The sequence below is a fragment of the Leopardus geoffroyi genome, chromosome A3 (genome assembly GCF_018350155.1).
Source record: "Leopardus geoffroyi isolate Oge1 chromosome A3, O.geoffroyi_Oge1_pat1.0, whole genome shotgun sequence".
NCBI lineage: Eukaryota > Metazoa > Chordata > Mammalia > Carnivora > Felidae > Leopardus > Leopardus geoffroyi.
The window spans coordinates 119,792,235-119,808,955 of record NC_059336.1 but is presented as its reverse complement, the minus strand read 5'-3'; the positions used below and the strand labels follow the sequence as shown (position 1 = coordinate 119,808,955).

The following is a 16,721-nucleotide window of genomic DNA, read 5'->3' as shown; positions in this document are numbered from 1 at the left end:
TACTGACACATGCTCCTGGTCATGGGTACTCAAAAAGATTTGTTGATGATATGAATGAACGGAGCCAGGTGAGTTAGGGGCTGGGGGTTTGCATCATACGGAAGGCCAGAGATGGGTTGAGTTAAGCATCTCTCCAGATAAGAGCTCCCACTGGGGCCTATTAGCCCGGGATCTGGCATGAATCTTTCGTATCTGAGTTGGTGTTACAGTGTGGAGGTAAAGATCGTGGGCTCTGGAGACAGGCAAGACAGAGGCTCCTGTTCTGGCCCGAACGCTTCCTAGGCACGTGACCCTGGGTTGTTCCTTAAGGAGTCTCGGTAGCCTCACTGGTCACGTGGAGATTAAAATAGTACTACTTCATGGGGCTAATGTGCGGATTAAAGAAAAACAATGCACATAAAGAACACAGGCAGCGTGTTTGGCTGTATGAAACCTGCACTAAAGAAATGGTAGCTATCATCATCATTACTATTGTTGTCATTATTATTCTGCTGGCTCACCTCAAGAAAGGAGAAAGCCTACAGGTCCATCACCTAGTGCTATAGAAACAGATCAGCCCAGGACCTGGTACTCCTCTGTTAAGTACATCTGGCAGGAAAGGGAGACGACTGAGAAATAACTCTAATATGACCAGGAGTTAATGCCCAGGAATTTCTCAGCATATCACAAATTCTAGATATACCAAACCACAAGAACAGGTGCCCTCTGAACTCTGGGAACAGGGATCTGCCTTGCACAGCTGCATGGCAGAATGGCTAGCTTTGTGGGAAGAGGGACCATTTTCTTATCTCCTCGGGCGACCTGGTTCAACAGCTCTCAGGCCAAGAAGGCTCCAGAAGCACCCTAGACTGGCCAGGTGCAACAGGCTGGCAGGGCATGGCAGGAGAAGGGTGCCCTTCTCTAGCTGCGTTCCAGGCCTTGCCTCTAGTCCTCAGAGCACAATGAGAACATTATCATAGCCACTTGATCCAATCTTGTGCTATCTGGGGGCTGGAAATGACTAAGGGCAATAATACAGTCCTCCAGTCAACACACATAGGGAGAAACCCAACACTGGACCAAAAGGCCTGCTGAGCCTCGACATAACTCGAAGCCCAAAACATCTGATGGAAATGTATGAGTCTTAAATGCTTCTTGCCAGGCAAATCTTTATATTATAAAATGCCCCAGCTCATGGTAGTTCTGTTAAATGATCACACTGCTGCCAGGGATGGGAAGGAAGAGAAGACACTGATCCCACCAATGCCAAGAGGCCATGGACTCTGACCTAGATGTCAGACGCAGCTCGGGGCACCCATCACTTTTTATCAGGAGGCTTCTCTCAAGGATGGTGGAGGACTTAGCTGAGATGGGGGTGTGTTGTGTAGTTCCTGATCACCCAGCCCCGTAAATCCGAGTGTCTGGCATGGGACTGGTGTCCTGGGGGACGCGGAAGGCACCAGACCAGCTTTGGGGAAGTAGACACTTCCGAGATTACTGGGGAGTCTCTCCAGAGACTGGTAACAGCCCTATTCAGAGACCAACGTGAAGACCAGAGAGCGGAACGATACTGGGTATTTAACTCCCCCCTCCACAGCACTTTCTCTCCTCCTGGGGCTCCTTCTCCCCAGAAGTCCTGCTGTTCGCCCCTTTACCCACTTTCTCCTTCTTTCTCCCTGCCTTTATGACCCCACTTCTCTTTCCCCTCTTGACCGTCCCCTTCTATTTCTTTCCTGTCTTTCTCCCCGTTCTCTTCTCTCTTTTCTTCATTTCATTGTCTTTTTCTAACTGGCCACGATAGAGAACTGAAAATTTTTTTTTATTATTGATTGAATGCATACATTAAAACTTAAACCCTCTGGTCTTAATTTTTTCTTTTTTCTTTTTTAGGTTTTATTTATTGGGGCACCTGGATGGCTCAGTCAGTTAAGCATCTGACTCTTGATCTCAGCTCAGGTCTTGATCTCAGGGTTGTGAGTTCAAGCTCCACGTTGGGCTCCATATTGGGCTCCACGCTGGGCATGGAGCCTACTTAGAAAAAATAGTCATAATAATACAAAGTTTTATTTATTTAAGTCACCTCTACCCCCAACATGGGGTTCAAACTCATGATCAAGAATTGAATGCTCTTCTGACTGAGCCAGTCAGACACCCCTAATCTGAATTTTCAAAAAGATGAACTGAGTATTTTATATTTTGCTCTAAAAAATAGTATTTCCAACAATTAAGGACTTTTAGGAGGAGGAGGGGACTTTAAAGACCGTCGAGTATCAATGGCTTTGCTGATACATAAATCCCTTTTGAGCGTCTCTGACATTCAGTTTCTCCTTGAGTCCTCCCAGGGATTGGAGCCCACCACCTCTAGAAGCAGCCCATTTCTAAGTGTTAGGAAGTTTTTTATATTGACTTTAATCTGCTCCTGTAATTCCCATCCTCTGGCTACCAGGACAATCTAGGATATAAAAACAGGACAATCAGGGCGCCTGGTGGCTCAGTCAGTTAAGCGTCCGACTTCGGCTCAGGTCACGATCACACGGTTTCTGAGTTCGAGCCCCACATCGGGCTCTGTGCTGACAGCTCAGAGCCTGGAGCCTGCTGTGGATTCTGGGTCTCCTCTCTCTCTGCCCCTCCCCTGCGCATACTGGCTCTCTCTGACTTAAAAATAAATAAACATTAAAAAAAAAACAAAAAACGGTGCAATCATCAGAAAGTGAGGTGCCTATTAGGTTCAAAAGATGGGGGTAGGCCAGCTGGCTGTGAGGTTCTCCCACTGGAGTAGCTGGCTTGGGTGGGCAAGATTGAGGAGATATATGGCAGCCAGCCACTGGCAGGCCCTGAATGCCAGACTAAAACGTGGTGTGTCTGACTTATCAGGAAGGTGAAGCCAGGAGACACTGTCCATGAGGCAGTAATAAACAGTTGTTATTTACCGACACTTCCATGCCAGGAACTGTGCAAAGTGCTTTAACACTGATTATCTCATTTAATCCTCCCAATAGCACTGACGTAGTGGTACTGTTATTGTTTCACTTTATAGATGAGGTAACTGAGGTCTCAGAGCTAGTAAGTCACTAAACTCAGGTCTGTGTCTGATGCACCTGTTCTGAATACAGCACGCTACAGAACAAGGTCAGCAGAGAGACCAGGACAGGAGACCCCAGTCTGGGAGTCATTTACATAGAGGGAGAGAGTGTCAAGAACAGAGGGTGAGGGTCCCATTTAAGATCTCTTCTAAAGACGGGCCCCCAATGTCCATTTCTGGTCTTGTGCCTCCTCTTAAACTCCACCGATCCATCTCTAGCTGCCCATTGGATTTTGTCACCTCAAGTTCAATGCAGCCACACAACGTCCTGCCATTTTCCACCACCTTCCTAGCAACCAGGTTGCTGATCTTCCTAATTCTTTAAGCATAAAAGAGGATCAAATTTTGTGTTAAACCAACCCGGGCTCGACTGGATTTGCCACATGCAAAATATGAGGCCTTGGGCAAGTTACTTAACCTCCATGGGCCTCAGTTTAACAGCCATAAAATGGGAAGAGTGACACCACCTTTCTTGGAAGGTGCTTGTGTGGATTAAGTTGCCTAATTTATAATACAATATGTAGTATAGTGCTTGGCACATAGCAAGTGTTAAGTAAACGGCATTATTACTGTGATCACTGCTATTTCTGGAGCTTGAAACTCCCTTTTTGCATAGCTTCTCGTGGTTAATCCCAATGCTTCTGAGTGGGGGGGGGGGGGGGGAAGAAGAGGGGCCTACAAAGTGGACAATAAAAATTCAATGCAGTTTGTATTCTCTGCAATGACCTCATCCCTTTGGCTTTGGGAGCCGCTGCTGCAGGGTCTCTTTTCTACACCCACCACAGACAGAGCTGGGCTCCGGCCAAGACCTGCCTGCTCTTCTCCCTCCAGACCTAGTTACGTGGGGACCAACAGGCATGCCTCTTCCCCTCCTCTCTTTAACTGGAACCCTCATTTTGTGTCATCTGCAGCCCTGACCTCCCCGAGACACACTTCTGTTTTCTCTCTTAAGTATCCAGGATCAAAGTTTTAGAGATTACCTGGCCCAATCCCTCAAACAACTCAGTGCGAAATTAAAGTAGTCATTTAAAAAATGTCTTGCGGGGCGCGCCTGGGTGGCTCAGTTGGTTGAGTGACCAACTTTGGCGCAGGTCATGATCTCACAGTTTGTGAGTTCGAGCCCCGCGCCGGGCTCTGTGCTGACAGCTCAGAGCCTGGAGCCTGCTTCTGACCCTGTGTCTCCCTCTCTCTCTCTCCCCTCCCCCACTCATGCTCTGTCTCTCTCTGTCTCAGAAATAAACATTAAAAACAAATTAAAAAAAAAAAACAAAAACGCCTTGCACAATTAAACGTGAATAAAGTGGGCCTTCTCCCAACCAATCCATACGCTTTCACCAGTGCTCACCGCAGTCCGTGCACTGTGCCCAGACACATGTCGGCAGAGCCACAGCCTCAGTTGTGGGTCTGTGACTTGCCCTGCGCCCCCTTCCCATAGGCCCTGGAAGCCATCAAGCCCCCTGGAGGTACTACATAAGGGTTGCTAACGATTCGTGAGAAAGCAGGCGCTGGTCACAATCGCAATCACAAGCAAGCACACATTTGCACACCTAACACCCCCTGAGGCCCACGGTGAACACAGAAGGAGAGATGAAAGGAGACTCCAAGGAGACAGGCACTGTGTTTGTACACAGTGAGGACAGAACAAAGGAAGCAGGGAGCCTGGAGGTGGAAGAGAGAGCGGGCGAGACAGACTATAAGATGAGTCAGAGAGTGAACGAGGGCACTAGGTCGCATCAGCTACCGCTTAGTTGCCCCCAGAGGGTGGTGTGAGCGGGAAGAAGGGAATGGGGGGAGGCGAGAAGGGGAGTTGATGCCATAACTCAGAAGTGGGAACCAGAGGAGAGTGTGGCTGATGGGGAGCAGAAGCTCATTTAATTTCCAGGAGGGACCCGAGCTCCCAGCCTTCTGAGTTCTCCCACGTCTTTCTTGCCCGGCTCTGCTTCCGGAGCTGCAGGGTTATGGCAAGGCCGTGGGGGACGGCCCGGCAAGGAAAGAGTCAAGCTAACAACAAAGATGTCAATCCCGGAGATCACTGGACCCCTGCTTGGTAGACAGAAGCCACCCTGTGGCTGCTAATGCCCCTCCATTTATTTGGCTCTTTCAACGTATTTCAAATGCCCACCCACTAATGATCTCATTTAATCTTTGGCACAAGCCTGTGGAATAGGCAGGCCCGGGATTATCTCTACCTCGCTCCTCCCCTCTTTGCCCTGGTGATCCCTCAAGAGTCCTCAAATTGTTTCCTCCGTCCCAGAAACATCCAACATTGAACCAGCCAGCGCCTTAGAGGTACGAGGAGCTTGGGGTCCTCTGTTCAGGCTCCACTTTGAGTTGCTTGTTGCTGTTTGTCCTGGGCTGGGTGTGATAAGAAGTCACAGGACATGGACTCATTCCCCTCCTGGAATTTCCCAGCCACCCCTCCTCCTCCACTAATGTCTGAAAGCCTGGCACATAATGACCGTTTCTCCCAGTCCCCGGGGAGATGTGTCAGATATGCGGGGACTTCTCATTAGGCGAACGGAAACCTAAGGCCTAGAGAGGCGAAGGCCTTTGCCCTGAATCACACAGTGAGCAAACGTGGAGGGACCGTGAAGACTTGAGAAGAGCACAGGTCTGGGGGCATTAGGAGACCTGGGTCCCAGTCCTGGCTCCACTGTTTATCAGCTGAGGGCACAGAGAGAGTCACTCAACTTCCCCAGCCTTGGTTTTCCTAACTGTCAAATGGGAACAAGTAGGTCCCATCTCTTGGGGTGGCCTGAGGTGAAGATGTCAAAGAGTTACAGAAAAATGAATTTTTCTGATTACCAAGTAGCACAGGTAACATCAGGATGCTGCTGTCATGGAGAGGCCAGATCAAGCATAAAGAGTCTAGGATTTCCTTAACTTACCTGTGTGGCCCTGGGCAAGTCCAGGCCTCAGTTTCCCAAAGCCCCTGCCAGCATTAAGAAGGAGGGTTCTGTGGACCATGCCTTTAGAGCAAGAATTCTGGCGCTGGCTGCCCTGATCTCCTGACCATCCTATTATCTGTGCCCACACTGCCTGAGATCCAAGAATCTTACTGAGGGAGCCAGTCAGTTGCCAACAATGGGAGATCCCATTGTTCCCAGCGGGAAGAATCCACGGGATCCTTCACTCCACCCCCTCTACCCATTTCGTCAGGGCTGAAGTGTGCTTCTGCACCGTCTCAGCCTCCACGGCCTCCCAGCCTTAAGGGACATGAGGATGGAGAAGGGAAAGTAAGGGGTAAGGGGGCACTCTTGGTAATGAAACCAATGACAGACTCCTGCCCATGTAAGCTTTCCCAGTGGAAAGCACCAGACTGCCTGGATTCCCTTCCTCCTAGGGAGAGCTGAGTGTAACTATTCTGCCGTTAACATCTTGCTTCTCCCAGGATGGCCCCAAAGGTGCCGGGCCCCTGATCCGTTCTTTGAGGAAGCACCTCAGCAGAACCCTTGCTGAGCTCACGGAGGTGAATTAAATATTAAATATGCAAGGCCAGAGCCGCGGGTGCAGCAACACATTCCCATAAACACAGACAATGGCATACAGCTCATCTGCCCGTCTTGCAGCAGCTGCCGCTCTCCTTCCGCGGGCTGGGTTCCCCGATCCCCAGCCCACACTCTTGAGAGGGCATAGAAAATAGCAATGTTTTTTTCTCTCCAGCAAGTGAACCAGCAAGCGCATGGTTCCCTGTGTCCTTCCTCCAACCCCTAGTGCTGAGGAATCCAGGGACCCGGAAATACCTGGAACATTGAGTTGTGGCATCAGCAGCAGTGAAATTTAACAGGTCTGTGGCTGGCCTGGCAGGGACCTCTGTAGCTTAGCCCCACCTAGGGCCTGGAGGCCCCCATCGGGAAGGGAACGGCTCAGGAAGGCCCAGAGAGCTCTCAGGGCAATGGGGAACTAGCTCTTACTGGGACCAGGACAAGGCCTGGGTGTGGGGGCCAGTTTGCTTCTCAGGTTGGAAGAGCTTCAGAGATCGCCGAGACCACCTCGGTTTTACAAAAAGGGAAAGTGAGGTTTGAGAAAAGGAGGAAGCAACTTATACAAGGTCACTTAATGAGCTATGGAATAGCTAGGCCTAGACTCCAGGGCTCCAGGGTAGAGCCCAGTGCTCTCTCGTCCCCTCTCTGTGATCCCTGAATCTCCCTCCTGATGCTACCAAGGACCAGGCTCTGCACTGCATGGCTCCCGTGGACTGCTTTCATGGGAAGCTGGATCCATCCCTAGTCCTGCCTTGCCATCCAAGTACCGAAAGAGCCCGAGGTCCAGGCATTCCAGCTCAGCTCTGCCATTTTGTAGGATGGAACCTTGGTCATGTCACCTCTCTGAGACTTACTTAGTTCCTTGCCTGTACGGTGGGGATTTAAGAACCAGGACCCTGGATGGCTCCCGTAAGGCTCAAATGAGATCGCGTTTGTGGGGCATTTGGTCAACAGGGAAGTGCCGTCCGAACGTCAGATATGGTTAAAATGGTGTGAGGTGTGAAGGTGCTGCAGAGGGAGGAGGTCCCAGGGGAGGAGGCTGTGCAAGACAATCCACACCCAAGCGAGGCTGACCTGGTCGTCCCGTGGACCCGACTGACACAGACGGCACCAGCAGAGATGGACAGGCAGTAGGTGAGACCAGCTCAGGTTCACTGGCTTGAAAGATCACCTGCCTGCTTTGCTTCGTGTGTGTATGCGTGTGAGTCTGTCTGTCCTCCTAGGCGCTCCTGGAAGGTTCTGCCTGGCAGCCGGGAATCGCAGGAATTTGCCTGGCTGCTCCAGGGGAGCATCTGGCAAGAGGGCAGTGTGTGGCACTGAGGGAGGACACCTTGCTTCACTCAGGTCAGGGCACAGACCCTCAAAGAAAAGCCTGTCACCCAGATCCCTCTGGGGACCTCTGGAGTACCCCTGCTCTCTGGGGCCCTTACCTTGTACTTGGCCGCGAGCAGCTCTGTGGCCTGCTGCTCCCGCCTTAGGTCTTCCAGCATCTTCTCCTTTTCCTCCAGCAGCTTCTGCTTCTCCTCGCTCACGAGGCTGCGGTCATCCTGGATGGCCGCCTTCTCTTCCTCCAGACGCTCCTTCTGTTCCTGCAGGTAATTCTCCATGTTCTTATCCAAGGCTGACTCCAGGGTAGGCTGGGGCGGGCGGTGGTTGTTGTTGTTGCCATCCTCCTCTTCGGCCACCCAGGCCTCTATCACTGGCCCCTCAGGGTACCCGGCTGGGGCTGACACAGCCTTCTTCCTGCGGCTGCTCTTCCTCCGGAGCCGCTTTCCCAGCATCCCCTTCTTCTCCAGCTGGGCCTTCAGGCGGGCGATCTCCTCCTGAAATTCCCGCAGCAGAGTGTCCTTGGGGTCCTCGTTCACCCGGGGCTTGTTCTTGATGTTCTTGGCCCTGTTGGCAAAGCGCAGGGTGGAGAGGCTCTCGTCGTAGCTGTGAGAAGCTGGCCCCAGGGTGGCCACCATGATGGTCTTGGCATTCCCCCCCAGAGAGTCCTGGAGCAGCCGGGTCAGCTTGGAGTCCCGGTAAGGGATGTGAGTGCTCCTGTTCCCCGCCAGAGCAGCGATCACGTTGCCCAGGGCAGACAGTGAGAGGTTGATTTTGGAGGCTTCCTTAGGCCTCTCTCCTCCACCACCACCACCACCACCACCACCACCACCACCACCACCGCCACTCCCCGTGGACTGCGTGACCGTCCCTCCGGCTGTGTTGGGGCCTGCCTTGTTCTGCCTCTCACTGCCAGCCAGGTCCACCAGGTTGAGCTTGCCCACACGGATGTGGTCCTGACCATCTGAGCCACGCTCACTGCACTCCACCGTGATGACGAAGATGGCATGGGAGCGGGAGCTGACCTCATTCATGTGAGTGCTGCCCACTGCCCGGGTCTGGTTCCCCAGGTTCATCACGTGCTCGATCTCCTTGACATTCTTGGTGACGAAGGAGGAGAGGTCCTTGATGTAGACGCCGGTCTCCGGGTTCTCCTTCAGTTCTAGCCTCTTGCCAGGCTCCTTGGAGAGCAGGTCTCGAATCTCCTCCTGGTAGATCTCCAGGTAGGAGGCCCGGACCAGGTACTGCTGGTTCTGGGAGCGAGAGATGTGGGTGAAGATATGCTCAAAGGCATTGGGGATGACCCCGCGCAGCTCGGGCTCCACCCAGGTCCCCTGCATGGTGTAGGTCTTGCCAGTGCCCGTCTGGCCGTAGGCAAACACCGTGCCATTGAAACCCTGAAGCACCGAGTCTACCAGGGGCCTCACGGTTTCATCATACAAGTCCGCCTGCTTGGAGCTGGCATCGTACACGGCATCAAAGGTGAAGGACTTGGGCAGCTCCCCTGGGGCAGCGCGGGGGTTCCGCAGGGTCACCTGGCCCAGTTTCACGTCCATGGTCAGGATCTGCTCGTGACCAGCAGCCTCCTCCTTCCGGCTGAGGGGGCGGCACCGGGCCACCACCTTTAGGGCCTCGCTGGCCTTGGTTTTACTGGCCATCTTGCTGCTCTGTCCTTCCTGCCCCCAGGGCCCCTCCGCAGCCTGGGCGGTCCTGCTGTCCTCTCTAGGTCCGGATCAGCCGGGCCGGCCCAGCCCCCAGGCGCCGCTCTTCAATCCGCATGCAGCCTCCTAGGGTGGGGATGCTGGGAGGTGGCCCCGCCGCTGCTGCAGTCCGGGCCTCCACCGCTCTCCGGTCCTCGCTGCACCGGCCGGGCAGGGAGAATTAGGCAGAATCCCCGGGCAGCCGCGGGAGCCGCACCGGCCGAATGGCAGTGCCCGGAACCCGCCCCATGCTGGGGCAGAGGGAGCGCTGCCGTAAACAGCTACGGCAACAATGAGATAAAGGAAGAGGAAAATGGGATGGGGGTGGGCGGCGAAGCTGTCTTCTCCTCCTCCTCCTCTTCTAGGGATCCATGGCGGGGGCTGCTGGTCCTGGGCGGCCGGGGGTCCCGGCCCTCCCGAGGGCAGAGGCTCACCTGGGGTCCTCCCCCCGCGCTGGGGGATCATTCATTGCAGCCAGCGCGGCTGCCGCTGCCCCTGCCTCCACCTTCCCCGCCGCTGCCACCGGAGAATGAGAGAGAAAAACAGAAGGGGATGGGGCGGAGCAGCCGCGGCGAGAGTGATGTTGCCGCCGCGCTGCGGCCCCAGCTAAGCCGCCCGGCTGGGGTGGGGCAAGGGGCGGGGCTCGCGGGAGGCGCGAGCCCGGCGCGGCCGGAGCGCGGGGGACAGGGGTGCATCGCCCGCCCGCACCCCCGCGGACCCCTCCGGAATGACAGGCTCGGGTGCCGACCCAGGTCCCGCGCCCACCAGGCGGGTGCGGCGCCGGCACCGCCCGCCGTCACCCCACTGGGCCCGAGCATGCTGGGAATTGTAGTCCTGCCTTTGTTAACCGGGTTCTGGCAGGTTGCTGATGCCTTCTCGCGTCCGGGAGGCCCCTCCCTCTCTGGCTTGCAACCTACGGAGTGACTGCTGAGATTGCAGCCTACCTGGCGGGGACGGGGCGGGGGGTATCCACCACCCACACTTGTTCCCTCCACAGGTACCATCCTCCATCATTCCACTGCTCCTGCCTTTCTGCCTGCAGACGCGTATAGATCGCCCCTCCCCTTCAGAGTGGTGCCAGGCACCTTGACTCCTAAACGTTTCCTGACTCTGTCGTTCCTTTACCCTAGCCTGATTTACTTCTGGCCTTCCTCTTGTCTCCTGGAACCACCTTGCAGCCGATTCTCTCCTCACGTGTTCTCTGCACATGCGCCCAGGTCCCCTTCTCGCCTCTTCCACTAGCCTTCCATATTGTCTACAAGCCCCACCATCTTCTGATACAGGTCTACCTTCCAAGCCTCACCTCCAGGTACACTGTGTTCCAGACATTCATTCCTTCAAACAGTGCCTGCTGAGCCCCAGGCCCCATTCTAGGAGCTGCACCTTCTTGTCCTCAAGGAGCTCACATTCTAAGAACCATGTTTTGTGTTCTTAACTGGATGTGCTGTGTTGCATCTTTGTGCCTTTGCCCAGAGGGTGCTGTCACCCTTTCACATTTGGGACTGCCATTTGGGCAGTTCAGGCACCTCCTCCTCTGGGAAGCCTTCCTTGATCGTTTCTTTTGCGAAGCAGAGAGAGACAGAATTTGCATAAAACAAAGCTTGAACTCAAATTGCACCTTTTTTTTTTTTTAAGTTTATTTCTTTGCTTTGAAAGAGAGAGAGAGCAAGCAGGGGAGGGGCAGAGACAGAGGGAGAGAGAGAATCCCAAGCAGGCTCCATGCTGTCAGCACAGAGCCTGATGCAGGGCTCAGTCCCACAAACCAGGAGATCATGACCTGAGCCGAAATCAAGAACTAGACCTCAACTGACTGAGCCCCCCAGGAACCCCTCAACTTGCACTTCTGGTCTCCATCCAACTGCGTGACTTTGGGCAGTCACTTACCTTGCTCTAGCTTCAGCTTCCTCATCTGTTTAAACAATTGGAGTGGCGAGCCAGGGGCAGGGGTGAATAATACTCTATGGAGTAGTTGCAAGGCTCAAATGAAACAGTGAAAAACTATTGTGCCAGTGAGAAGACTTTTTTTTTTTTAAGAGTTTATTTTTAAGTAATCCCTACACCCAGCATGGGGCTTGAACTCACAATCCTGAGATCAAGAGCCCGCTGAGCCAGCCACGTGTCCCTGAGAAGACTTATTTTTAGGCAAGCCCTTAATAGATGCTTGTGGCCTAGCTTGGTTGCCCTACAGCTCTTGCTGTCTTGAGTACCCTGGATAGACTAGGTCTGTGTTTAGTGTTCCTCTTTAGGGGTCTTCGTATTTTTCCTCTAGGATACAAATCAGTATAATTTCTCAAGTCCAAGGACCAAGCTAGTGTCCTACCCGTGTTCCACTCTGCAGAGAGCAGTTGAATCTGTGGACTGAGCCCAAGTTGTCCTTTCTCTCTGAGATCCAGATTGAGGAGGTAGTGTTATCTGGACCTGCATGGCCCTTCTTCACAGAGGCACTAGCAGAATCTTTGCACAAAACATTTCCAATGATGCTCTTCTCGGGAGGACCTAATTGTTTAGTTCTTCACCTCCTCCCCATCTTCAAATCCCCGGGACCTTGATGTCAGCTCGACGGGAAGCTTGAGGCTTAGCTGTTGGCTCACCTACTTGTGAAGTCTCCTGGCTTTCCTTGGCCCTCTCTTTGATCAAGCTCTACTGCTTATGATTAACTTGGCTTTTGGACCAATTACTGGGTGGGGTTTTGGCTTTGTAGACTAACCTCTCTTGGCTCTGGCAACCTGACTTCTGGATGGAGCAACCATTTGGCTCTTGAACTATTTTCTTGTTGCGCTTGGCTTTGGCTTTTGGACTACTCTTTCTCTGCTTTGGCTAACTCACCTGACACTACATCTCTGCTGGATAAGAGGGATTCTGGCCCTGTTCTTCCCACGTGACACTGCCTCCTGGCCAGGCACTTGCTCAGATCCTCGGGTATGGGAGGGGGCCTGGAATCCCAACGCTACAAGATGTGTGATCCTGAGTAAATCATTCAGCTTCTCCGAACGGCTATTTTCCCAGCGGGAAAAGCGAAGATAAGAATGTTTCCATTACTCACAGGGTTTACATGAGTTTTGAGAGAGACGATGTGAAAACTCCCTGGATGTAGAAGACATTAAAAAAAAATAGTAGTTTTCCTTCCTTTTGTCCTTTGTAGTCAACGGTGTTCACATCCTGTGTTTCCCTTTTCATCATCTTCTCCAGCCATTCTTCCTTCCCTCTCCCTGTTCCACACTCAAGTCTCTAGTCATTTGGGTTTTCTTGAAGTTTTCCAAACACACCGTAAATTTTCAGGCCTCCATGCCTTTGCTCATGCTGCATCTCTGCCTGAAATGTTCTCCTAACTGTCCCTGTCTACACCACCTCACTTTCTATTCGTTCCGCAACTCAATATGGCTTCTACTACCACTGTTCCATAGAGATTTCTCTTACCAAGGATATCAGGAGCCCCGAGGTGCCAATTCTAGTGGACCCCTTTCAATAGGAGCATTTGGCATAACCCACCTCATCCTTCTTTAGCAAACTCTCACTCACTTCCTGTGGTTTTCATGACCCTACACTTTTCTGGTTTTCCTCCTACAGCTCTCATGAGTTTTTGGTGGCTCAGTTCGGTCTCCCTGACCGGTTGACCTCATTCAACTCCAACATTAAATGGTGTTCACTAAGGTTTGATCCTAAGCCCCCTTTTACTTTCAATGTCACCCTATAACGATCACCGTAGTTCCTTGCTTCAGTTCATGTCTAAGTGATTCCTAAATTGGTATTCCAGCTCCTTCTCTGAACTCCAAATCCATGTATCCAATTCTCTAGTGGACACAGCCACTTGGATGGCTTCCATGTGCCTGAAATTCTACTTGTCCACACTGAACTCATCATTCTTCCTTCCAAACTTTGTCCTCCAAGAATGGTCTCTAGCTCTGTAAATGGCTCCTCCCCCACCCACAATGTATCCTTCCAAACACTAAATCCTGTCAACTCAACTTCCTTAATGTTTGTCAGATCTATGGACTTCTTCTCCCCTTCCACAGTCAATCTCATGACCCAAGCCACCATCTTCTCTGGCCTGGTGCCCCACAGTAGCCTCCAGTCTGGTCTCCTTAGGTCTTCTCTTGCCTCTACCCATCCATTCTGTACAAGTAATCCTACAAGTAATTAAAAAGACATGTCCGATCATGTCTCCCCATGCTTAAAATGTTTCGATGTTCTTCATTGCTCTTGAATTGAAGTCCAAATCATGAATGTAGCCTCCAAAGACCTATGCAGTCTGCTACCTGCCATATCTCCTGTCACATCTCATGCCACTCTTCACCTTGCTTCCTGTAAAGACCACAGGGCCTTTGCATAGGGCCCGTTTCTGCAACCTAAAACATTTATCCTAATCATCTTTACCTAGATACCTGCTCTTCATTCTTCAGCTCTCAGCTTGAATGTCGATTCCAATGGGTGTATTTCTTGACTTTCCCACCTAGTTTATACCCCTTTGTAATATGTTCTCACTGTTTCCTGTATTTTTTTTTTCATAAAACTTAGCATAATTGTAATTAAATAAATACTTGCCCTCCTTTGTTGTTCTGTGAAGATATAACATCTCTGTTTGGCTCATTTTTTTTTTTTTTAATTTTTTTTTTCAACGTTTATTTATTTTTGGGACAGAGAGAGACAGAGCATGAACGGGGAAGGGGCAGAGAGAGAGGGAGACACAGAATCGAAACAGGCTCCAGGCTCTGAGCCATCAGCCCAGAGCCTGACGCGGGGCTCGAACTCACGGACCGCGAGATCGTGACCTGGCTGAAGCCGGACGCTTAACCGACTTCAACCCAGGCGCCCCTGTTTGGCTCATTTTTTAAAAAATAAACTCTACACCCAATGTGGGGTTTGAACTCGTGCCCCCAAGATTGAGAGTGGCTTGTTCTACTGACTGAGTCAGCCAGGTGCCTGTTTTGTTCACTCTTGTATCCACAATGACTAGTCCAATTCCTGGCACCTAGCATGTGCTCAATAAATACTTAAAAAAAAATGTTTAAGGTTAATTTATTAATTTTGAGATAGACAGAGAGAGAACAAGTGGGGAGGAGCAGAGAGGGAGAGAGAGAATCCCAAGCAGGCTCTGCACTGTCAGCACAGAGCCCCGTGTGCGGCTGGAACCCACGAACCATGAGATCATGACCTGAGCTGAAATCAAGAGTCGGATGCTTAACTGCCTGAGCCACCCAGGTGCCTCAATAAATATATATATTTTTTTAATTTTTTTTTCAACGTTTATTTATTTTTGGGACAGAGAGAGACAGAGCATGAACAGGGGAGGGGCAGAGAGAGAGGGAGACACAGAATCGGAAACAGGCTCCAGGCTCTGAGCCATCAGCCCAGAGCCTGACGCGGGGCTCGAACTCACGGACCGCGAGATCGTGACCTGGCCGAAGTCGGATGCTTAACCGACTGCGCCACCCAGGCGCCCCTCAATAAATATTTTTATAAATAAACAGAAAAAGTGAAAGTCCTGTATGAACATCACCTTTTCTGGGAAGACTTCTTTGACTCTCCTAATTCTATCTATTCTAATTAATCGCTCCTTTCCTCATAATTCCATAGCTCATTGTTTAATTAGCCTTAGAGAACTCATCACTGGTTCCCTTGTATGGGTTATGGTTAACGGAGTCTGTCTCCCTCCCCATAATGTGTGCCCCCTGAGGACAGGAGCTATGCTCTTTGCTTCTGTGTCTCCTTTCCCCATACCTAGCATGATACTGTATACACGTTAGGTAATCAAAGTCGGTTGTTAAGCAAATGAATGAATGAATGTTCCGAGACCTTCAGGGCAAGGAAATGGGGAGGCAAGACCAAGAAGCGGTGGTAAAAAAAAATTTTATATTTGTAGAATGATTTACGGTTAATAAGGCATTATCACATGTATTTCTCACTTAATCGTCACATCAACCCCAGAAAAGGGGCAGATAGTAATATCCCCATAAAAAGGAGGACTCCAGGGCGCCTGGTGGTTTAGTCTGCTAGGTGTCCAACTCTTGATTTCGGCTCAGGTCATGATCTCACAGTTTGTGAGATTAAGCCCTGCATCAGGCTCTGCACTGTCTCTGCCTCTCTCTCTCTCTGTGTCTCTCAAAATAAATAAATAGACTCAAAAAAAAAAAAAAAAAAAAAAAGGACTCCAAGTTTCAGGCTAATTGACCAGGGAAGGACATCCTACCATCAAGTGGCACAGTCAGTTTTCAGACTCCAAACCTTCAACTCTGGTGGTCTTTCTCCTATGTCACAAGAAGAGCTTGTTGTGGATACGGCAGAATGGTTGTTTCTCAGTCCTGGTTTGAATGACAGTTCCATAGATGTCCAGATTCATCGTTGGCTTGGCGGGAGGAAGAAATTCCCCTCACTGCATTTTCTGTGACAATGACAGTTCTTCTTTCCCAGGGGATGCCCATACAGGCATCTTCTTCTAATGTGGTCCCAGTAACAGTCAGGGTGAGGTTACATCAAGAAGATAGAGTTAGGTCTTTAGCAATCCTGAGGCCTACAAATTTTCCCTTGTTCTTCAAGACTTGGGATTACCCTGCAAAACCAAATTCTGCCAGCAGAGGGAGACATGACCATGTGACAGAATCACTGGCTGAGCTCCAAATCTCTGGGCTCTCCATCGCTGTGAGATTATCTAACTCAAGAGTCCCCCCCCCCCCCCCCCCCCCCCCCCCCCCCCCCCCCCCGCCGATGCTGTGTCCACGTCCAGCTTACTCGCAGCTCTTCTTTTCCCAATAGTTTATTTTCTCCTTTCTCTATTGTATTTTCTGGTAGATGGGAGTTGAGTCCACTCTCCACCCCTTCCCCCCAAAATACAGAAAAATCTGAAATATTAAAAATCCGAACATCGAGGGGCGCCTGGGTGGCTTAGTCGGTTAAGCGTCGGACTTTGGCTCAGGTCATGATCTCGTGGTTCCCGAGTTGCAGCCCCGCATGGGGCTCCGTGCTGACAGCTCAGAGCCTGGATCCTGTGTCAGATTCGGTGTCTCCCTCTCTCTCTGCCCCTCCCCCACTCAAACTCTGTCTCTCAAAAATAAACGAACATTAAAAAAAAATCTGAATATTGAAAGAGCACTGTCCTTAGTAGCTACTGTTTATTGAGCACCTGATAGGCGGATTACAGACGTTTTATCTAAC

The 16,721-nt window shown here is 51.3% G+C and overlaps 1 protein-coding gene across 2 annotated transcripts in view; it reads right to left on the bottom strand.

The window, feature by feature from the left end:
- The window catches only part of KIF3C (kinesin family member 3C), a 38,015-nt gene extending 27,645 nt beyond the window's left edge, over nt 1-10,370 (bottom strand). The window contains exon 1 of one of the 2 annotated variants that reach the window (XR_006703729.1): nt 7,977-10,309. Coding sequence is in view for 1 of the 2 variants with exons in the window: in XM_045447491.1 (XP_045303447.1) it covers nt 7,977-9,530 (1,554 nt within the window). In the remaining variant the exon portion in view is untranslated. Of the gene's footprint in view, nt 1-7,976 lie in introns of both variants that reach the window. The other variant, XM_045447491.1, reaches the window with a different exon arrangement.
- Between the last annotated feature and the right edge of the window lie 6,351 nt (nt 10,371-16,721).